Source organism: Macadamia integrifolia, chromosome 4, assembly GCF_013358625.1.
Source record: "Macadamia integrifolia cultivar HAES 741 chromosome 4, SCU_Mint_v3, whole genome shotgun sequence".
Classification (NCBI taxonomy): Eukaryota; Viridiplantae; Streptophyta; class Magnoliopsida; order Proteales; family Proteaceae; genus Macadamia; species Macadamia integrifolia.
The window spans coordinates 14,368,418-14,392,041 of NC_056560.1; the positions used below are offsets into that span (position 1 = coordinate 14,368,418).

Below are 23,624 nucleotides of genomic sequence, written 5' to 3' on the forward strand. Positions count from 1 at the left end.
CACAAAAGGCCAAATTTCGTATGATCTCTAATTAAGTTGGGGTTGATTTCATGAAATAATCAATAAATAGATTTTTAGTAATAAAATTGAATTATTTTGATTGTATGGATTTAAAATATATAAAAATCAAGAAATATAAGAATAGATTCTCTTTATTTCTTTGAGAGATGGTAATGATGGTTACAACATCAGAAAAACAGGTAAGAAAGTTAATTTTTTTAACATGAAATTATTGCTTTGTTCATCAATTTCAGTTTCAAAATTGACATAATTCTTCAACTATTTCAGAAGTTTTATTGAAAAATCAATCAAATAAGGAGTAAACATTAAACCAAATAATTTTTGAAATAAAAATAAAAATCATCTGATCAGACCGTAGTCAACGGTGATGATAAATGTGGGCCCAAATGTTAGACAGACCCATATCTTAAAACTGTGAGACGCATTGATCAAAATGAAAGGAAGAAATCATAGAGAAATCAGAGATCTATAAAGAAAGAAAATAGAATTAACCAAAAACAAAAACACAAACACAAACACAAACCTAAGGTTGAATAAATAACCAGAGTTGGGACCAAATTCCGGGTGTTGCCCCTCTGCTTCCCCACTTCTTTCTTCATCTATTCTCTTACCTTTGCTTTCCCTTCTCTCCCTCTTAAGTCTTAACACTCGCACTCTCGTTTCTTCGTCCTCTCCGTTTCTTCTGCTTTCCTTTTTTGTCCCTTTCTTAACGCTCTTTTGAATTTTATTTTTTGGGGTTTTGTTTCCTTAAATGTATCCGAAGAGATGATGGATTGGGGCAGTTGTTCGCCATGTCCTTGTCGCTTAAAAATCCCACCGTTTAGTTCTCACGCCAGTCTCCGCCCTAACGGCTTTCTGTTCTTCCGCAGTTCGATTTCATTTTACTGATAGGGTTTCGAATGCTAGTACCCGATCTATATCTTAATTCCTAGAACGATAGTTGCTGCGATCTCTTCGTTTCTTGGGATATCTTTCTGATGATGTCCGAAGAAGCCTCAACAGAGATCCATAACGAGGGGCCTCCCTCAGAAGAAAAGAAGTCGCGGAACAACCACAACCACAACCACAGCCCCAACAACAACTACTCCACTAGGAAAGAGAGACCCCCTCGGGCATGTACGGCCCGCTCCGCCGCTCGGCTCTACCAGGCGGCATCTGGTGTTGAGCGTAAACAGAGTTCCTCCAAGAAAGATGCCGTCGAGCGTAAACAGACTCTCTCCAAGAAAGAGAAAGAGGAGCAGCAGCAACAGCAGCAATGCAGTAAGATCATTACGCCGCTACTTAACGAGCCCCCACCTTCGCAATTGCCCCGCTGGAGTATCCGCTCGATGTGGGAGTTGGCATCCCTTCTCAACTTCTTACATGTGAGTAGTGAAAATTGTAACCCTTTACGTCACCGTTTGGTTCTTGCTTTTTTAGTGGTTTGATGCTCAAGTTCGTTCTTTTTTTTTTTTTCTTTGTTGTAGGTTTTTAGGCCCCTTCTGAATATCACAGTTGAATTCTCGGTGGAGGAGCTTGAGACTGCTTTGATTACACCTAATAGCACTTTGGACGATATACATATACCCTTGTTAAAGGTTGGCTTTTTTTGGTACAAAAAATGCAAAGTTCATGTTTTTGCCAGAAATTGGTTTTGTTGATTGACTGATTTCTGAAAATTTTTTGTTATTAAAATACATGAATTAGATGGTTGGTTCCTATGTTGTATTAGGCTTCTGATTCCCTCCCCGCACCCCCCCAAAAAAAAAAAAAAAAAGGGAGCTGCGCAATGATAGTTTACTCATGCACACTAGAGGGGGAGGGGGGGGGGACACACTAAATACAAACTCACACACCCACGTGACAGAAGTCGATCCACTGACCTCCTGGAACCTGCTCTTCAAGCAGAAGCTCCAAGCCAGTGCCCTATGCACTGGATTATTATTGGTTAGTTGTTATTTCACAAGTTAGGACATCTTCCTAATTCAGTATGCTGTCTTATTTTCTTGTCAGCATGGAAATATGGTTCCTTGTTAACAACATTGTGTTGTGGCATCAATTCAGTTGCCTTTTTTTCTGATTTTCTTTTCTTTTTCCATATGGGGGATTTATATTTTCTCATGGTTTTTGGTTAAAGGCTTATCATATTACTATATGGGTATGCTGACAAGAAGTTTTTATTTCATTTTATTCATAAGCATTCTTCATTTTATCTTTTCCATCATCATTTCTAACTTCAACTGGTCAAATACTGGGTTTTCTAGCTAAGGTTATGGGCTCACTACCTTGATGCTCATAAGTTTTGATCTGAACAGTTGTACTGTAAAGCTCATAGTCTTATGCCATGCCATTTAGAGCACAATTCTGGATTAACAGTTCTCTACTAAGTTCTAACTACAGTCAAAATAAGTCTCTTACCCGGAACCTCATATAATTGAGATGACTCTGTCATATGCTCAAAAATCCCGGTGTCCTTGTATGCCATTTCGAATATAGGTGTTTCCTTCAAGCAAAAGCAGAACTATTTCTGGGTTGGCCCTGAGGGAATCCATTTCAAGTATTCTAGATTGCAAGAATTCTGAATGAACTTCAAGAATAGTAAAGGAATATGTATTTGAAGCTTACTTTGTTCTATCTCAAGTAGTAATTGGGCCAAGTTCCTGCCGTGCTGTTATTTGAGGAACTTAGCCCATTATGCTGATGTGGATGCGAGTTAAAATACTGCTTCATGGCATAGTTGTCAAGGCGTAGCCTAGGCACCTTGCTGGTGTCGCCTTAATTTTGCCCCTCTCGACTGCCTTGGTTTGCCTAGGCACTGTTATAACCATGCTTCATGGTCATTTAATAGGTGAAATGTATATTGACCTTTGAAGATCTGGGGTTAGGCTCCATTGTCCAAGCTCATTTAAACCTTAGTCAGTTAACCTTTTCATGACAGGCCTTTGATTTTGTGATTTGTCATTATTTTGGAGCATTACTGCAACTACATACTTGGCTTGACACTCCTTGTGATAAAACTTGAGTACTCTCCAGGTTAATGCCTTTTAAACATGTTAACACTCCTATCCATGGTTCCATGTCGAAAAACACATTTCCAATAATTGTGGGGTTTTATCTTATGTTTTCTATTATTTTATTTGTATTTTTAATTTTTAATATACTATAATATTTTTATAATATTGGGCCTTGGGCCTTGGGCCATGTTGTTTGGAGTTTGATGTGCTGCTTGCCTAGTACAAAGGTAATGCTGATTTGAGCAAGTTATGTTTGACATATGATAAGGGTGATAAATGATTGGATTTTAAGTTATAATATCTTATTAACTTTACTACATTAATAGATGTATATTTAGTCGTTGGGTCTGTCTAAATGACACCTCTATACATGTATTTAGAACTAGATATCTTCTTTTGATTGCCCCTTGTCTTATTCCCAAGAGTTCTTTAATTCAGGGTAAAAGGGTTTTCAAAACAATTTGAAAGTGACTTATTATTATGTCATTATCAAAAATTTATATTTGTCTTGAACATTTGTCAAGTACACAGGAAGTGACAAGATTTACCCGTGTGAAAAAGTGTTGTACTAAAAGGGCAAAGAGTAGGGCATACCCAGTGCACGAGGATCCTACATGTGAGTTCCGCGGGAGGGGGGAGTGAGAACTACGCAGCCTTACCCCGAGAATGGCGAGAGGCTGTTTCGACCACTTATCCACCAGGTCACAAGACTAGCAACATTCATACCTAACTGTTGGACCAAGCGTGCCCCCTACTAAAAGGGCAAAGAGTAAGGTTACAAAGTATTTGACACCTTAAGGGGTTTCAATGAGAAAATACCTTAGTTGTTTCCTGCAGTAGAAGTAAAGAAGTTTTCAGTCGTGCTTCATTGGTAAAGTCTGTGTGGTTAGTTTCTAGTTACCAGGATAAACCTGCAGAATACCTGTGTTGCCTGTGTTGACATGACATGGATGTATATGGGCTATGTGTCGGCATGGCTCCAGTGGTTAGGCACTCATTAAACCCCCTTCCCATTTGGAAAATCAACACATGAACCCTTTTTGTTGCACACTTTATTTGAGTCATCCTACCTAAACCCATTTTCGCCCTTGTATACTAAAGGTCACAATCCAACTCCTCAACACGTACACATAGTCAAATCCATTTTTGTCTTTAATATTTGGGTTAACTAAGAATTATTAGCTTGCGCTTGTTCCATAACCATTTTTGTCCCATATTCTCAGTTTTTGGGGCTAGGTGGATGGATTTGACTCCTCAACACATAAATGTAGCTTATTCCTATGACTAAACCTATGTAGCATAGGCTAACCTAATAATTGCGTTAAATTGTTAGAGCCCGTTTGGTAACGATTCCGTTCTGAGAATGCCGTTCTTCGGCAAAATCATATATTTGTGTTACCTCATTAAAAGATGATCTTTTGACTCTATTTGGGCGTTTGGTGAACTTGTTCCGAAACGTTCTGGGGATAGTTCTGGAGTGAAATGGCGTTTGGTAAGAACTATTCCCTGCCACATTTTTTTTCATTTCAATTTTTATACAAATGCCATTAATGACCATTTTGAAATGAAATTGATATCAAAATACATGGTTTTATGGTTATATTAAAAGAAGAAGAAGAAGAAGAAGAAGAAGAAGAAGAAGAAGAAGAAGAAGAAGTACAATACCATAACATAGATATGAAATATGGTATAATGGTTAAAAAAAAATTAAAAATAAAGGTTACAATACAATAACATATTGGGTTTTTAACCGCGTAGGAGCTTAATAAGCTTCAGAAACCAATGAATTTCCAGAACTGCAGGTATGGAACTATGAACCAGAACTGAGAAAAATCAAATATCAGGAAATCAGCAGGTGGTCTGATCTGACCAGTGTTGAGGTCGAAGGATCAGTTTAGTTAGGAGAATAAGATATTAAAATATGAGAATAGTCCAATGTTCTGATTAAGAGATATAAGTTAATTCCACTAGGGGTAGGATTCTTGAATCAGAATTCCAGAACAATAAATCGAAATCAGAGATTTAAGCATTCAGGATAGATCTTCTACTTCGTGTTCTGAATAGTAGTACGTACTGAGTTCTGGTTGCTTGCTGGCTACAAAGTTCTTATTTTCCATCAAATTCCATAAAATTAGAATTTGGATAGTAGATTGGAAGTAGGATCTTGGAATTCGATAGAAAATAAGAATTTTGTAGGTAGCATGCAAACCAAAACTCAGTACTGACATTCAGAACACAAAGTAGAAGAATAGTAGAGCAGGAAAACAGAACAGCAGTTGATTTTATTAATAAAAACAAGAAACTGAAAATAAAATGCACAGGATAAGATCTGACCTGAATACTGGTTGAAGAATAAGATAAGAAATAGAAGAAGTCTGGCTTTTACCTCTTCTTTTTTTATTTGCAACATCTGTATTTTGTGCTTGTAAAGTGATACCAAGGTTTTGTTTTCTGAAATCAAGGGTAAGAAACAATCTTATGTGATAAGAAAGTTGTGGCTAATCCCTAGTTTGTTAAAATCTGATTCCCAATTTGCCATATTATGCATCTGTACCCTGGTAGTGAGTCAGGCCATAAGGTTTCTGATTTGATCTCCAGTTTTTGCATCAGTAGTTCTGTTTATCATCAAGGGAAGATCTACTGTTGAGGGTTTATGGTTTACCTCTGGGATTACTGATGATATGTGATTCATTAGATGGTAAATGCTTATCTTGAAAATTTTGCTATCTTTATTAGTGATTTCTAGTGCAAATGCTGTTGCTTCTCTCGTTCATGTTATTTTGGTCTGTTATGTTTGTTTCTAGTTGTGGATGAAATACTATTACTTGTTGTATGCCTCAATTACGTTTTGTTGTATCTATAGGCAATTCCTCCTGTTACTAGGATGGCACTAGGGCGTGCTACTTGGGTTACAGTGTTATGCAGAAAATTGAGGGATTGGTGGCATTGGGTAAGGGATTTCAGTGCTTGACTCCATCATTCTAAAATGTTGCAACGTGAACAAAATATTTTGTCACCTCTATCTTCCCCTCTTTGTCTTAAAAGTATTCAGTTGACGTAAGTTTTGGTTGTCTCAGGTTGCAGAAGGGGAAATACCAATTGTAGCATCACATGGGTGAGTAGATTTTGATGCTCAAAGTGCACCAGTAATCAACCTTTGTCTGAATTAATATTTTTGTAATATTAACTTGTTTAGGACGGAAATTGAAGTGTATAAGGCACTCGATCCTGGGACTCGCGTGGTGATTTTGAAAGCACTGTGTGATATCCGAGTTGAGGTACCATCACCACTGACAATTCCTACTTTTGTGTTGGTTCTAGAGTGATTTTGGTGCTTTCCAAGTGTCATGCTTTCTTACCAGTTCTTTTGCAAAGATTTTGATTATAAATAAGATTCAGAATGCCAGAGGCAGTTTTGTAAGCTTCTCCTTTCTGTTGCCACTTGAATCGTGATATATTGATCCATGAGACCTGAATGATGTGATTGTGTTCTTTATACCTTTCTGTCAAGCTTAAGTTATAATTTGTTTGTGATAGCTCGTTGGTTGAAATATACTGTATTGGTGGTTGATTCATTATAAGATGTGGGGAGAGGCAACAGTTTAGACTTCGGAAGGGTTGGTGCGTAGGTAAACCTATAGCAGCTTATATAGCCTATTCTTCTTTTCCATCCCGTTAATGGTCCTGGAGGCTGCTGCATTTGACGACCCTTAATTTGAAATTCTTAGGCTGTGCTCTCTTGTTAGAGTTAGGGAAAGAGTCGTTGCTGAGTGTATCTCTAGGTCTGTTTGGGTTTGACGTAGATTTTAGGTTTAGAAGGGTTATTCGAGGGTAAGAGTTGAGAGGATGTTACAAGGTCGCTGTGCGAAGAGGTTACTATGGAGATTTGCCAAGCTGGCAGGCGAGTTTGGATTCTGACATCAAATGACAACTTTTTAATGAAATTATTCTTTGGGTGGCTAATTCAGGTGAATAAAGCTTGAACTGATGATACCTTGAAAATACCCCTCCCCATTACAAACTTGATGCAAATCAGTGGAGCTTGAAGAGGAGGAAAAACCAGCCACACAAGAAGCGGATTTATGGAAGCCTTCGTTCCTGGTTCAACATGTGATGGCACTTGGCTTGGGTGGCAATATCATGAATCTCTCATTCCAGTGGAGACAACAATCAATGTGCTCCCTGGCTGATGAATTAGTTAAGGTTTCACTTATGTAAAGCAGTACCCTGTATTTTTTATTTTTTGGTAATCTGTTTTGGTGACCTCACATTAAGGGTGTCAATTGGTCCAGTTGCCGTTCGGTTTACATTTTGACAAGGCGAAATCAAAACCGCACCGTATAACAATTAGGCAAAATAAAAATCGCTTTGCATTCGGTCTGATTTTACCGGTTTCTATTCGGTTTTTTGTTTTCCAGTTTATATGTGGTTTGTAGTGCTGGTTCACATTTGGTTTCAGCTTTGCACCTTTTAATTCTATTTATTCTACTTCATGTATTGATATATTACTGGTGTGACTTGTGAGGTGGCATCACATTCCATAACAAATAGGGATTTTGGATAATAATTCTTATCATTGGTGATGTGATCACTTTATTTATGATGTTTAGCATTTTTCTTTGTGGCCGCCTTTTGTTTGTTTATGACTAGATGATTGCTTTGCTGTTTTCACTATTTACATCAGTATCCTATTTTCCGTATCCTTGTTATGTGGAGAAAACCATATTGTTTCATGAATATTGGTGTAGCTATAAATTAGGTAGGTTAAGGGAAAGAGAATAGGGAAATAGAGAATAAATGTAGGGAAAATAATTCGTTAGGTTTTATTTATTTATTTATTTAAATTTTATCAGTTCTTATCTGGTGCAGCCGGTTTTTTTATTTTTTATAAACGGTTCTATTCAGTTAGCACCTCGGTTTTCCGGTTTTGAACTGAACTGAATCGGGAAGAGAATCTATGAAATCAAAACCGCACCATTTCTTTGTAGGTTCGACTTGGTTTGATCGTAAATGGTTGGTTCTGGTTCCGGTTCCATTTTGGCACCCTTACCTCACATACTTGTATCGCTATATGCATCCTGTCTCCCGGTTGTATGCGTTCTACTGTTCTTTCTCAATAAAATTTCTTGGTTATCTATTAAAAAAGGATTTTGGACACTGCTCTTATTCTGCTGCAAATCTTCTACACTTCAAGAAATTTGCTGATGAAATTTGTTGTGGCATTGTTTTCCCTTTCTTGGATTCAAGGGTGTTTTAGTAATTTATGGTAGTTACGTCTCACATGCCTTTCTCCATTTTATCTTTAGAAATGTTGTCCACTTTATTTCAGTATCCATGGATGTGTAAAGATGGAAGTAATTGAATTGGTGTTCCTCTTTCTTCAGCAAGAAGACATACGGAACTACATTGATGACTCTATTAAACATGGGATTCAACTTTCAGCATTTCGTAAAGAACGCATTGGGGGTGATTCACATGGAGTTTCATATTGGTAAGCTAATATTCTTGCAAACTTGATGAGATCTCTTGCAGTTGAGCTTCATTATTATTTCTGGCATTGGATGTTGCATTTTCCTAGTTGATATATTTTTTAATGCAACTGTTCAAGGGTTTCACATTTTGTATATTCTCATGAATTATGAGATTTGTAAACCATATGTCTTTTATAGGTATGAAGATGATCCAGTAATCGGTCATCGGTTGTACCGGGAGATTAGAAAAGTTGAAGTAAAAAGGGTGAAGACGAAAGGGGTTCCAACTGTCCCATCTATATCTTGCCAATGGGAAACAGTTGCAACAAACTTGGATGAATTCCTGGATGTTTCTGTAAGTCATTGTTTCTGCTGGGTTCTAATAGTACATTTGTATATGTTCTAGATAACAGATTGTCAATAATTTGTAGAGATTGGCTATGTTTTTATACATTATGAAAATTTTTATTTTTTTAATCTGCTACAAAGGAGAAATATTTTTTGAAACAATGAAAGGGAAAGAAACAGAGATAGACCCAAGAGGAAAAAAGGGGCATCAAATCACCCTAACTGAAACGATACCCTGAAGCCATACCCGTCCCCACCCCGATTCCTTCCCCTTCCCTCCCCCTAGAAAAAGTAATAATAATAATAAAAACCCCAAACTCAATCCCAATCCTAACTCAGATAAGGAAAAGTACACTGTCTGACTTCACCATAATCTCTTAATTCGAGAGAAAAAGTATTGAAGGCCATATCCTTCTGGCTACATCACACTTGAAGCTTTATTAATTTGAACAGCTTTCAGTGCTGCGTCCTCAGCCAGCAACATGGTCTCTGGGTTAACTCTGGATATCTTTCTCATACGCTGTGTCTACCATTCTATCCTCTTCTTTTCCTGGAGGAGACATCACGTTCTTCACCAGCCCTCTGGTGACCAGTAACTGATCCAGAGCTTCCTCCTTAGCCATCAGGAGAGGACAGCCCAAAGAAGTCTCCCTTTCCCGATGGCAGTAGTAGTACTGATAGTTTATAATAGGCTCCTGATATACAGATGGCAATGAAGTCCTATTACCAAAAATGCAAAGGAACTTCAGCAATTGATGACACTGCCTCCTTGGAGCTCTCCCCATGCTCAAAGTAACGGGGAAAGTTGAAGAGCTCAACATGGGCACAGATAAATGATTCCCCCCACCCCCAGCAGCACTTGATCAAATGCGGAAGATAATCAGATCTGCTCTTATTGACCATAACAGCAAAGCAGAACAAGCCATATGAAGCCAGAGAGGCCTATGTTAGTCTGGATCATTGATGTAGATGCTGCTTGTGTGATGGGAATGAGCAGCCAGAGATTACTAGTTTATCTTATTCTTACAATATATATATATATATATATATAACAGCCCCCCACAATTTTGATGATGGAAAAGAAACTTTTTTTTTCCTGTTTGAATGAGATTGTGATCTCCTCTATGGATCCATTCTTTCTCCGTTCTCTCTTCCCAATGTATCTCTTTTCTTTCTCTGTTGCCACGATCTAGCATCTCTCCCCTCTCAGATGCGATCTGAAACCTCCCCTCCCCCTCTCTTATCAGGCTTTGATCACAGCTTCTGATCTTAAGGCCCTCCACAGCAGATATATTGATTTCATCTCATTATGTATACTTGTTCATAATGTGCATATGAAGCTGGTTTCCCCTCCCCCCTGCCTCCCTGTTCGAAAGCTTCAATTAATGCATAAACTTAGACACCTTTAAGCTTTGCATAGTTCTCAAAAAATTCTGGCATGATAGAACAATGAATGAGGTTCCTTTTCCTTGACTTTTTTACATCTTTTTACCTTTCCTGTATTAAACCTTTTCCACTTCCTTACAGGAGAAGCTTTTCTCAAGTAAAAATAGAACAGAGGTTGCAGTAGGAAAGAAGTTAAAGTTAGACATGCTTCCAGAGATAGAGAAGATCCACAAGGTATTCGTTATTTCTTTTAGCAATGACGTCTACTTATCTGACATCCAGTTTTGATATTGCTGGTTCTGTACTGTCTTAGATGCTTATCTTGTTCTTTGTTTTCTCTTGAAGTGGCAGCTATTCCTGACCTTTTGTTTTTTGTTTGTGGATGAATGCTTTCTCTCTAATGATTCTAATGATTAATTATGGTTTATTAATACCCCGGATCTCATTCTGTTCTTTTTGGCTGCAGAGGAAAGAGAGGTTGCTGAAAAAGCAACATAGGCAAGCGCTCCTTCTTGACAGCTTTTTGAATACAGATGGCCTGGCTACAGGGCGATCTCTTCGTGACAGAAAACCTGTTACTTATACATTTGGTAAGAGCAAATAATAACACATCTCAATCAAAAGCAGAGAGTAAATGACTGCGAGAGCTCGTTGGTTCCTTTCATGACTCCTAGTAAATTGATAGTATGAGGCATTGAGGCTGCAGTTTTTTGCTGAATGATTGTCAATGTGAACTTTTTTGCAGATGATTTTGATCGGTCTATCAATGAGGCCATTAAAATAACAAAGTATGGGTTTCTGCACTTAAAACTATGGACATGTTTCTTTTCCTTTTGCTTTGAAATTCTACTTCCGTGTGAAGAAGAAAATTTTCTTTTACCTTACTACGATTCTCCAATATCCTGATGTTTATGGTGCTCTGCTGTAATATTAGGCGAAAACAGCCTTCCCCAGAGCATGTTGTCAAGAAGGAAATCGGGATGAAATCTGAGCCTTCTTCTAATGGCAGATGGAATGGTTCATTGAATGCCCCGCAGCATGCGTCCTATGATGCACTCTCACCAAAGTCAACTGATAGTGAAGAAACTGATGGAGAGCATGATAAATCTGGGTCGCTGGATCGCAGGTATTTCATATCCCTTTCTCCTCACATTCTGAAATTTCTTGATCATGATCTAATGTACGAGTACCTATATAGCAATCGGCGAAGACAGAGGCCCCAGAGGTACTCAGAGAAAGAGTTCGTTGAAGCTGTGTCAGATAATGATGCAGATTTTGATAGTGATGATGATATAGTTGGCGAAGCAGTATATGATGAGGAGTATCTGAGGAGCCGAAAACAGAGGAAGAAAGTATCCAGCAGCTCGGAGGGGGATGAGGAGTACCATTGGGATGAAAATGCCGACGAAGAGGAAGAGGAAGAGGAAGAGGAGGAAGAAGACTCGTTGAGCATTAGTGATGATACAGAAGAGCATCATAGATCTGAAAAGCTCCCCAGTCGAAGCAGGAGAGGTGCCAAATTAAGGTCCGTTGATGATCTTCAGTCAGGCTTGAGACGAAGCAAGAGGGCCACTCGAAACCAAATAAACTATCGACAATATGAGCTGTCTGAATCAGAAGCAGACTCTGTGAAACCTGAGAAACCAAATGCATCAGACGGGCAATCAGATGCAAGCAATGATATGGAGGACTCCAGGGAAAGTCAGGATTCCCAGGGTGATGAGAATAATGGGGAAATGAAAGTTGATGAACCAGTTCAAGAATACCATGAGAAGGTAGAAAATGAGCAAAGCCGGCCACCTGAGAAAACAAATAGCTCAAGCGAGGAAAAATATAATGGTGTCCCAAAAAGGCGATTTTTGGACCTAAATGAGCTTGCTCCAGGTACTGGTTTTGATGATGGCCCCGGCACACTAAAAGATGAAAACATGGACAATTTCTAGGCATCCTCTGTGAAGAATCCACCCTCCTTTGGGGCTCTGTGCACCGTTTGCTGTGGGAAAGTGGGGTTTGTACACTTCGTTCTCGGTCAGGCTGGGTGTTTGATGAGCCATTTCTTAATTTTGATACTAGTTCAAGAAAGGGGTTGCGATTGTTGAATTCTCCCAATGGCATAGTGTGGTGAGCTGCCATTCCAGTGTAATTTATTCAGTGATTCCCAGCAGGGAGCACAAAATGATGCAGAGAATTGTGTAGATATGGTAGTCATCTTTAAATTTTTACCTCCGAAGCAATGCATGCTACGGGGTGGGAATTTGTATGGAGTCCCTTGCTGGTCTGCTCTTTTTCTGATCAATGTACAATACCCATGAAGCTGATATGGTAGCAAAAGAAAATTGTTGGCTTTGAGTTTAAGCCCCTTAAGTTTCATTCTTGCAGGATTGTACCATTAATTTGCATTTGTTCTACAGTTTGATGATCCGCTGACCAAAAGATACAATCTGAAGACTGTTCTCTTGTTGTGTTGGTGCCATCTTCCCTCTGTGAGGTAGCATGATGTTTCATTGACATAGTTTCGATAGATTCTCAAGGAAGCTATACATTTCAGTTTTTGTTTTTGTTTTTTCTACTTCCAATTGATGTGTAGTGTCATACTGATTTGGTCTGTAGTTGTAACTGCTTAAGCTGTACTTTCCCATCATCTGACTTCATGGTGGATTCAGAAATCACTTTGCTCCACTATGATGAACAGTTTTTCTTAGGTGATGATCATATGAACCATTTGTAAAATGATTCTACACTCCTGTAAGAGCTTTGGGGATTGGTGGTCATATGCATTCTCTCTAGTGATAGAAGCAGCAAATTGTCATTCCACAAAGTTGCAAGTGATGGACCGATGTCACTTAAAAGTGTAAAATTTCTAGGGTAATATCAACTTGATGTTAAATTTCTTTCACTATTATATGTGGGACATGGTCTATTGGTCTATACCTGATCATCTGTTTGATATACTAACCTGAACTTAGTTTTGCCTACACATGTTAGCTTGTATGCATCTTTGATCTAGTTACTTCTTGTTCCTCTTTAGTTCATCTCTTGTGCTTCGGCCTTGCAATGAATCCAAAGTAATACTCTCATTACTTGTCTCAATTGATCACTATGTTCATATTCTTCTTCATTATAGATAAAAGAGTATCATCAAAATAAACAACCAGAAAATTTTCAACAAAAGGATGTAATAGCTAAATTGAAGGGCATGAAGGTATTAGTTTCATTGGAGAGGTTGAAGGGCATGATTCTCCATCATATAAATATCATCCTTCGTTTTAGTTAAAAAGTGGCCTTTCAGTCGCTTCCATTTATTTGGTTGCCACTGCTGCCGTTTCTTCTTTAGCCACTTGAAGAGCACTGATCGGTGCCTCCAGACAGTCCGCCTTGGCATTTTCGCCAAATGATTTAGGCATCAATTTCTCTGCAACGTCGGCGGGAGTGATCTTAACCTGGGGGTCGTCCATCAACTGGTGAATCGCCTCGAACAGAGGGTGACAATCCAGGTCCAGATAATTCTTTGCCAGCACCTTGAACCCTTCGTAGCTGCAGTAAGACATGTCAATGTGCTTGTCCATGCGACCCCTTCTTATGAGAGCAGGGTCCAGTTGATCCATGTAGTTTGTGGTGAACACGATAAGCCTCTCTCCTCCACAGGAGGACCAGAGGCCATCAATGAAGTTGACAAGCCCAGATAGAGTCACTTTGCTGTCCCTTTCCATACTCTTCTCCGCTTCTTTAACGGCTGCTGCTGGCCCACCTTCCCCTTCATTTTTCTCTCTCTCTCTCTTTCTCCTTCTTCTTGTTCGTCCTTTGGCCGGTGAGATCAAGGGAGCAATCAATGTCTTCGACCACGATGATCGACTTACTTCTAGTCTCGATCAGCAGCTTCCGAAGCTCCATATTGTCCCTCACGGACGTCAATTCGATATCGTAGATATCGTAATCCAAGAGATTAGCCATGGCGGTAATGATAGAAGACTTACCGGTTCCGGGAGGGCCGTAGAGCAAGTGGCCACGCTTCCAAGACTTAACAATCTTCTTGTAGTAGTCCTTTCTCTTACTGAAGTTAATGAGGTCATCCATGATCTCCTTCTTCTCCGGTTCCCCATCGCCAGCGTTTGAAACGTGGCCGGGTGGTCGAACACCACATGAGTTTGTTAGGATTTTTATGTGGGCTTAACTGATACCGATTGATCCATTGGGCCCAAGCAATTATAGACCCACTCTAATTAGGAAACTCCTAGCTCTTTCCATTGTAAGAGTGGAATAGTGTTTTAGGGATTCTATTATAAATAGAATACTGACGGTCCCTGCAGTCATTACTTTTACTTAATGCCTTATTGGTTTTGAGAGCACGGCTTTCTCACAAGAGCAAGTGCACAGAAAGAAATGAAACCCTAGAGTAAGAGGCTGCAGAAGATCTCAGTAGAAGGACTCCACTTGCGTAGTTCATTGTCATCTTCATGGGAGTAATGTTTAACCACATGGGACAGAGGTTCATGATCTATGTTCATGGGACACAGGTACTTCTTTATTCTCATTTATGGTTCATGTCATGGTTGTCCCACTGATTATTATAGATATGGTAAATCTATATGGTTATGTATTTTAAGATGGGATACTTTATTGTTCTTGGTTTAGGGACTACACCTATGATTAATCTTTTATGATTGGTTGATGATTCTTGTATTCTAAACACTATAGGGTTATTCACATGTTTAATATGGTAAAGAATCCCCAACAGAGTCCACACCGACCTGTGGTTATTAGTGTGGAGCTTCCGCCGGCGGTTTCTCGCTCCTACGGCTTTACCTTCTTCCATGACATGGTTGAGGTAAGAGGAGGTGACGAGGTCCCTGTAGCGCATGTGGAAGGTAAGTTTGAGGTAGCGCGTATTGTTGGAAGGCGGGTTGGAAGAGAAGGGAGTATGGGAGAGTTTATAGTTGGAAGACCACCAGAGCTTGACGCCTTGGAACCGGTCGATGACCTGCTCGTGTTCGTCGATGCTTAGTACGAGGTTGGGAGCGTTGTGGCCGGTTTCGGCCTTGAGACGCCTTGCGTGCTTGGGGGGGGGGGGTTGGAGATGAGGTAGGCCTCTATAGTGGGGTAGAAGGTCACTGCGCTTGAAGCGGTGGGCGGTGTACTCGTGGAAGGTGATTTGCATGTATTGGTTTAAAAAGGGTTTTGAATAATTGATTGACGTATTTACTAAGGTAGTCTTGGATTTGGTAGGGCAAGTATTTTTGGAGCATGGCCCCGATGAACATTATGGCCGCGGCTTTTGAGCCTAAGCTTGTCCATAAATACTCCGTCATCATCACCGTTATTTCGTCATAAGTAAGGGTGGGAATTCTTGTTATATTGAGTGTGGAGAGAGAAAGGGTAAGTAGGGGTTAAGTGCAAATGGGATGGACGTGGTGGTACTATTTGCTTCTTCCTAACATGTTCCTTTGCTCGTTGCTCGGGTGTGGGGCTAGCCAACTCGTCTACCATATATCTCCTTACCTTTATTGTATCACTCCACCTCACTTACCAAGTTTTTCTAGATTTTGTATTTTATGTAAATTCTCTCAATCTTTATTACCAATTCAGTAAAAAAGGAAAAACATTATTTAAAATTCTTCCAAGATATTTTTTAAGGAAACTCTCAGTAAATCAATTTTTCTCTCAGATTCATCTCTACCCGGAACAAGTGTTGGGAACTTGGGATTATCGTCACAAATTTTGAGAGTGGATAAGGTCCTCGAATGATAACTTTTCTTGTGCTGGATTGATCACCTAATGGTGGTGGATTTCATCTGTGTGGATCAATCCTGTACAAGAATAATTCTTGTATGAGAACTTGATCCTCGGGCCCCCTTATCATACGCAGCTAGAGCTTGTGGGTGGGCCACCATTTTTATGGGGATGTGAGACGAACTCTTGAGTGTGGATCAGGTTCTTGTACATTCTCACACGGTATTATCTACAGAGATAAATTTTACCAAGCTCCACCTTCTTGCCCAAACGGTACTGGAAATACCTTTTTTGGATCCACGTACCGAATCGCCGTGAGTGATAAGAAATTGAAGTTGTATCAGTGAGTTTGTACTTCTTTGGATCCACATCTACTTGCGTCACTCCCTTCATCCCTTCCACTAATTTCCTCACTTTCCTCCCTTTCAAACCCTTCACAGTCCATCCCTCACCTTTATTTCCACCGTCTTGGTTGTTAAGAGACCAGAGAAGAAGTAGAAGAGGAAGAATGGAGGGTAGCTAGGTAATTTAATTAGTAGTTTACCTGCTATGGTTTAGTACTACTCTCTTGAAGAAAGAAAAATACAAGGAAAAACACATGCTCAAAAAAGTTACATATAAATAGAAAAAGAAAACCATAAATCTCAAATCTCAACCCTTATAATCCTTTGGCTGAGATTGCTTAGAAAAATTAATCTAATCAAAGTAACCCTGGTGGGATCCTTGACACCTAAAATATATAATAAAATATAATAAAATAAAATAAAATAAAATAAAGAAAATGAATAAACCCCAAAAATCGTCTTCCTTGCTTGCCCAAACTTTGGACGAATTGATTCCTTCCATTTGAGTTACCAAAAAGATTGGAAATATAATAATCCTCCTTTCCCAAAACCGATATCTTGTTTCATAGAAATTTTGCAATTCCTAAAATATAGGAATAGGACTATAATAAATCATAGAAATCCCAGGGGGTGCTTGCCAATTTTTTAGGTGCTGCCATGCTGTCCCAGTGGTGAGGAGTTGGAACTCGGATTCATGAGCCAGAGGTTGGGTTGCACGGCTGGGCTGGTCCATCTCTCAACTTGCAAAGGGGTTAGTTCACCTCTTTTCTTAATGCAGATTGGCATTGACCCCTTTACCATTTTAGGATGCAGACCCAGACCCAGACCCACATCATTTCTCTTCTTAAATTCTTTCTTGAATCAAGAAAATAGGAAAATGTAGAACCATAGGACCACGGATGATCTTACATTGCCTGTGCATATAAGTGGCGGTCTCGATGACATGAAACAATGACAATTGCAGACATGGTCCATGGGACTATGCCAGCAGCCCATGCCACAACCTGGACTTGGGCTTGGGCCTTGAACAGTTGAAGTGATCAACGTGTAACGGCGTAAGTGTGTGGTAGGAACAGAACATAACTGGATGGATTGAATAGTCTCATATCAACTTTGAACCAGTTCATACCAACTCATTATTCAGGTTTGATTGGGGGAGGGTAGAGACTGCAGAGTGCGATGTATCCAAACGCCAAACCCTATAAATATATTGAAAAGTTGATAACCGTAGGCCTCTCTACTACCAAACCCATCCACCACCGGCCACGGGCCTTCTACCGGAAAAAAAAAAAAAAAAAAATGAAAACACACACACACAACGTGGGCCTCCACATTAAATATAGAGGACGAGGAGCATTTATTAATGCTCTTATTATATTAGAAACGGACGGTATGGAATTCCTACTGCTAGTTGGTCCGGTCTGGTTCTCTCCTCAAACCGTATCCTTGTTTTCCAACTGGTTCGACTTAGCAACCTCTTCCCCACTGGTCAACGATTCTACCTTCTTTGATTGACGTCGAAAGCTCTTGGTTGCCGCTGCCGCTGCTGCTAATGCTTCTTCTTTAGCCGCTCGAAGAGCACAGATCAGTGCCTCCAGACAGTCCGTCGTGGCATTTTCCCCAAAGGATTTAGGCATCAAATTCTCTGCAACATCAGCGGGAGTAATCATTATATGAGGATCGTCCATTAACTCATGAATCGTCTCGAACAGAGGGTGGGAATCCAGGTCCAGATAATTCCTTGCCAGCACCTTGAACCCTTGGTAGCAGCAGTAAGACATCTCGATATGCTTGTCCATCCGACCCCTCCTTATGAGAGCAGGGTCCAGTTGATCCACATAGTTTGTGGTGAACACGATAAGCCTCTCTCCTCCACAGGCCGACCAGAGTCCATCTATGAAGTTGAGAAGCCCAGATAGAGTCACTTTGCTCTCCGTACTCTTTTCCTCTTCTTCTTTAACGGCTGCTGCTGGGCCACCTTCATCTTCGTTTTTCTCTTTATCCTCCTTGCTCTTCTTCTTCCTTTGGCCGGTTAGATCAAGGGAGCAATCAATGTCTTCGATCACGATGATCGACTTGCTCCGAGTCTCGATCAACAGCCTCCGAAGCTCCATATTGTCCTTCACGGACGTCAATTCGAGATCGTAGATGTCGTAATCCAAGAGATTAGCCATGGCGGCAATCATAGAAGACTTACCGGTCCCGGGAGGGCCGTACAACAGATAGCCTCGCTTCCAAGCCTTGCCAATCTTCTTGTAGTAGTCCTTGCTCTTACTGAAGTTAATGAGGTCGTCCATGATCTCCTCCTTCTTCTCAGGCTCCATCGCCAGCGTCTGAAACGTAGCCGGGTGTTCAAACACCACATGACTCCACACAGACTTTGGGTTGTTGGTGTGAAGCTTACGCCGCCGGTTTCTCGCTCCCACAGCTTTACCTTCTTCCATGACATGGTTGAGGTAAGAGGAGGTGACGAGGTCTCTGTAGCGCATGTGGAAGGTGAGTTTGTAGTAGCGCTTATCGTTGGAGGCCGGGTAGAAAGAGAAGGAAGGTGCGGGAGAGACTTTGTTGTTGGAAGACCACCAGAGTTTGACGCCTTGGAACCGGTCGGTGACCTGCTCGTGGTCGTCCATGCTGAGTATGAGGTTACGGGCGTTGAAGCCAGCATCGGCCTTGAGACGCCTTGCGTTCTTGGAGGAATTGGAGATAAGGTAGGCCTCGATGGTTGAGTAGAGGTCACTGCGCTTGAAGCGGTCGGCGGTGTATTCGTTGAAGGTGATTTGCATGTATGGGTAGAAGAAGGGTAGGAATTGATAGACGTATTTACTAAGGTAGTCTAGGATTTCGCTGGGGAAGTATTTCTGGAACATGGCCCAGGCGAACAATATGGCCGCTGCTTTTGAGCCTAAGCTCGTCCATAAATCCCCTCTATTCACCATTTCCTTCTTCTTGTGAATAAAGTGAGGGTGGCCATTGTTTTATAGCTAGATAGTGTGCAAATGGGATGAAGGTAGTACTGTTCCCATCTTCCTCTCATGTTCCTTTACTTGGATGTGTCATGTGAGTGGGGTCACTGCCAGAGTGCAAGATGCATGATAAACTGAAGGTCGCTTGATTCATTCTTTTCTTATGCCTTTTGATTTGGGGTTGGGGGGAGTGGAGAGAACATAATTTGTATACCATTTCTCTGGTCAGAGGAATTAATACACAAAATTTAGCTGCAATCCCTGCCTGCTGACAGCCAAGAAATGAAATCTAAAAAGAATTTTTGAAAATACAAAATATAGGAAGGTATTTGTGAATCCAAAGGGAAAGGTGAAAGATTCTATTTCCTATGCAATTACTTAGCTGCAGCCCTCAACCCGAATAACAGTCAAATTTTGTTTACAAAGCAAATCCCTCTTTCCATAAGAAAATTAAAGAAAATAACTATTTGATGAGAGCCTCAGACTTCTGGAAAGTCATTGCATGGGGATCCATTAAACAATAAATCTAAAATTTTCCCCTACAAATGCATGGTTATATGGAAAGAAGACCTGAAATGTAAAAATTTTCTCTACCAATATAAGTTTACAAAAAAAAAAAAAAAAAAAATTCATTTTAGTATCTTTGGGTTTTGAATGTGCAGCCATAGTCCATATCGACCCATAGACTTATGGGCAGAAGCTCTCATTTAAATGAAAGAATACATTGAGACTCCGTTTGGTTGTGAGATCCTTAGCTGCAAGGGGAATTAAAGAGAAAAGGATGTATCTTTTATTTTTTATTTTTATATATTTTAAACTCAGTAGATTAATTTGGAAGCAAAATAAATAAAAATTTAACAATCATTTCAAGTAATTTTCATCATCATATAGAGTAAATAATTTTTAAATATTTATTTTTTATTTTCTAGCAAACACCATATATAGTTTTACACCTTTTTGAGATAAAGGGTATTTTGTGCATTTGACCATTTTACCTTAATTTTAAAATTCATAAAATTACAATAATACTTTCATCTCACTCTCATTCCATCACTTGAGTTATGATAAAAAATAGTTTTTCAAAATTATAGGATGTCCCTATAATCTCATCATGCATCTTAGTATTCCGTTGTATAAAAGGGTATTTTAATTATTTGAAAAAAAATTTCTAATTCAAATTTCACAAATCCTCCCTGGCCCAAAAAAAATCATTGATGAAAAAAAAAAGAAATTTCAATTGCAGCATCAAAATGTTTATTCTTGTGAATGAAAACCTTGATGAAAGAAAGATCATTGAAAAATGCAAACTTTAGAATTACAAAGAGACAGTTAAATTGATGATGAACATAAAAGGAAATGTTAGAGGACAAACGGTTTGTTAAAGAAAAAAAAAAAAAGGCAAAGTTATAAGTATCAATATTGATATTTATATCGGTCTCAACTGTTACCTGTATAAATTGGGATGTATCATGTATCCAAAGTCGTTATCAGGCGTAAATGTAACATAATTTTGAAGCTCATTTTATTCCTCCTCTTGGAAAACAAACTGATAATTATTGCATTGTCTGGGAGTTGTATCACATTTTCCATGGAGGTCAATGTCAAGTCCGTATAGTTTTGTAACTTAGTTCATTACTTGACCGAATTGAATAGAATCATACAACTGGAGCCCCATCACACCAAACCACACCATTTGCACTTGGTCATGACTATATTTGACTGTTCCACCAATAAAAACACTTGCAATGGCAGAAATAACCGTTTCAAATTTTCAAATCCATACAGAAAATAACCGTTTAAAAATAAAAGACGACTTATAACCTATTACAGTATCACCCCCACACCCCCCCCCTTAACCTGTTAACCATTTCATCCGTTTCTTATTTATTTTTAGAGAAAATTGCATTGCCACCCCCTGAACTTCGGTCGTTATTCAACGCCACCCCCTGTACTTTTAGAAACGTCAAAGCCACCCCCTAAAAATTCAAAAAATTTCAAATCGGTCCCTGCCATTAGCCGACCGTGAGAAATGAATGAAAACCGGTTAGTTTTTTTCTAATATACCCAAAATACCCCCACCCTGAGTGAGAGGACAATATTGCCCTCTCCCTTATTTCCTATCTTCTAAACCCATACCCATCTCACATCTCTCCTCTCTCATCTCTCATCTCTCATCTCACTGCTCACTGCTCACTCCTCTCACTCACTCGGCCGGACAAGAAGACGAAGACCCACCGGCATCCCATTCTACCCTCCTCCGGCGTGCGATTCTTCCCTCCTCCGGCGTGCGATTATACCCTCCTACGGCATGTGATTCTACCCTCCTCCGGCGTGCGATTCTACCCTCCTAAGGTGTCCCATTCTACCCTCCTCTGGCGTGCGATTCTCCCATCCTACAGGGTGCGATTCTACCCTCCTCCGGCTTCCGATTCTACCCTCCTCCGGCGTCCGAACCTCTATCCCAAGGTATGTAGGGTTCGGTTTCTTCTTCTTCCTTTCTAATTTAGGGTTCTTCTTGTCAAGTTAATCTAGGGTTTATGCACTTTGGAGTGGGGAAAAAAGAAAGTAAAATTTTTTCTTGGAGCTCTTTGGAAGAAGACCTGTGAAATGTTTGTTATATGCAGTGAAATGTGTTTGGATTGTCGTTCCAAGTTTTCTCTCCCTTACTCTTTAGGTAATTTTAACAAACAGTCTGATAGAAAATGTATTAGGTATCAATTGGTTTTCTTTTAACTATAAAAAAATTCTGAAAACCATTTCTCAGCCGTGGTAAGATACATTGAAAGTGGGTGCCCATTGCCCTCACATGTCTTCTTTATCATGTGCTTGCCTTCTGTTATCTTCTCTATCATGTGCTTGCCCTCTGTTATTCCTCCTAGCGAAAGACCCATTGCCCTCTGTTATCTTCTCTATCATGTGCTTGCTGCTCACAAGCTTCTCTGAAAACGTGTCTATCGAAATGCCCTTGTATTCCATTTTTGAGCTCTACTACAATGGCCCTATACAACTGAAAGCATTTTCAATGCACCAATTATGTTATTTCATTTTGGAGCTCTAAAACATTGCCAAACCTTCTCTGTGGTTATCTGAATGCCCACCAGGTAGCATGATCAGAACTGAATTTTTTTGGCACCAACCAAGGGAACTTGACACTGTTCAGTGTGTAAGAACCTTACCAGTAGGGTTAACAATACCCTGATCCAATAGGAAACCATAGTAGAAGTAATAATTTCTTGTTGTAGTCTTCCTAGAACCAAATGGAACTTCCATTGGTTCCCCCCCCCTCTTTTTTTCTCTTTTTTTTTCTAACCTTTAAGGTAAGTATGTGACCCATTCATATCAGCTTAATGTGTGATCAAGTAGCATATCTGTGAATTAGTCTTCAATCATCTAGAGGTTTTATAGTTCCTGCATCAGAGGTTCACGATTTCTATCGACTTACGTTCTGTTGCTGCTGTAAAACATATTCTCTCCCTCTCTTGAACACGATATATTATCTTATTATACGGCCGGATAGAGAGGGCAAAATAACAACCTCATCCCTCAAGAAAGTTAGAAAAGATCAATTATTTATGTTAAGTGTGGATTGATGATTTAACCAGATTATTTTGTTATGAGAAAATATATGGGAAAATAATTGATAGTTGATAGTTGAAAATTACTATGATTAGGTTCTCTGTATTATGCATTGCTATGATTGGTCCTTGATTTTGATTTGGAAATTTCTTTTTTGGATGTATAAATGCTTTGACTTGTATATTATCTAAAATCTTTGATGAAAAGTTTACCATTCTAATGAGTATTAAGTAATGTTACTAATTTTCTCTGTTTTCACATTTTTTTTTTTTTAGCAATGAATGTTAAGTGTGCTATTGAATACCATTGGAGTGGGAAGACTATAGTTAAAATTGTTGATCCAGACTTATATGGCTACTTGGACATGGTGTATGACATCTACAATGAACTCACCACACATGTGCCTGTGGGTCATAATGTAGTTTTCCAAGCGAAGTGTATACTACCAAACAATGAGATGAAGGAGGTAAAAGATGATCCATCAGTGTATGAGTTGTTTGGCTTGCATAGTTGTGATATGATAAATATATATGTGGATGACATTGTTCACAGCAAGTCTGCAACCGATGAATTTACAGTTAACCGATTCCCTAGCAGTTTGGTTAATGATAGAGATGGTGAACTTGAGGATGAACCTAGTGGACAATGTCAACAGGCTCTACAACCATATGGTGATGGTCCTGATAAGAGCAAGGGAAAAATAGCTGTGTGTAGGGCTACTACTGATGCTAATAGTAGTGGAAGTGGAAGTGCTACTGCTTGTGCTACAGCTACTGCTAGGGGAGGTAAAGATAC

The 23,624-nt window shown here is 39.6% G+C and overlaps 2 protein-coding genes and 1 pseudogene across 3 annotated transcripts; 1 reads left to right on the forward strand and 2 right to left on the reverse strand.

Annotated features, from left to right (window-relative positions):
* The first annotated feature begins 536 nt into the window (after window positions 1–536).
* LOC122076675 (DDT domain-containing protein DDR4-like) lies at window positions 537–13,115 on the forward strand. Its single transcript, XM_042642102.1, has 12 exons — window positions 537–1,385; window positions 1,488–1,598; window positions 5,878–5,964; window positions 6,092–6,129; window positions 6,211–6,292; window positions 8,399–8,505; window positions 8,684–8,840; window positions 10,361–10,453; window positions 10,686–10,809; window positions 10,965–11,007; window positions 11,154–11,345; window positions 11,418–13,115. Exons 1-12 carry the CDS (start codon window positions 999–1,001, stop codon window positions 12,160–12,162), a joined length of 2,166 nt encoding a protein of 721 aa, XP_042498036.1. The 5' UTR covers window positions 537–998; the 3' UTR covers window positions 12,163–13,115.
* A 291-nt stretch (window positions 13,116–13,406) lies between these two features.
* On the reverse strand, window positions 13,407–14,361 carry LOC122076264 (annotated as a pseudogene).
* A 3,111-nt stretch (window positions 14,362–17,472) lies between these two features.
* On the reverse strand, window positions 17,473–19,226 carry LOC122076453 (AAA-ATPase ASD, mitochondrial-like). Of its 2 annotated transcripts, XM_042641753.1 has the most exons (2): window positions 18,042–19,210; window positions 17,869–17,935 (listed from the first exon to the last, which is right to left on the reverse strand). In XM_042641753.1, the coding sequence occupies exons 1-2, from the start codon at window positions 19,155–19,157 to the stop codon at window positions 17,927–17,929; spliced, it is 1,125 nt and encodes a 374-aa protein (XP_042497687.1). In that variant the 5' UTR covers window positions 19,158–19,210; the 3' UTR covers window positions 17,869–17,926. The 2 variants fall into 2 exon arrangements, with proteins under 2 accessions (XP_042497686.1, XP_042497687.1); XM_042641752.1 differs by having other exon boundaries at window positions 17,473–19,226.
* Between the last annotated feature and the right edge of the window lie 4,398 nt (window positions 19,227–23,624).

What these genes read in the sequence shown, in the direction of transcription:
- LOC122076675 (XM_042642102.1), top strand. Translation starts at nt 999, where the DNA reads ATGATGTCCGAAGAAGCCTCAACAGAGATCCATAACGAGGGGCCTCCC. An exon ending in GAGGCCATTAAAATAACAAA is followed by an intron (nt 11,008 to 11,153) that starts GTATGGGTTTCT and finishes CTGTAATATTAG; the next exon opens with GCGAAAACAGCCTTCCCCAG. An exon ending in TCTGGGTCGCTGGATCGCAG is followed by an intron (nt 11,346 to 11,417) that starts GTATTTCATATC and finishes GTACCTATATAG; the next exon opens with CAATCGGCGAAGACAGAGGC.
- LOC122076453 (XM_042641752.1), bottom strand. Translation starts at nt 19,226, where the DNA reads ATGGTGAATAGAGGGGATTTATGGACGAGCTTAGGCTCAAAAGCAGCG.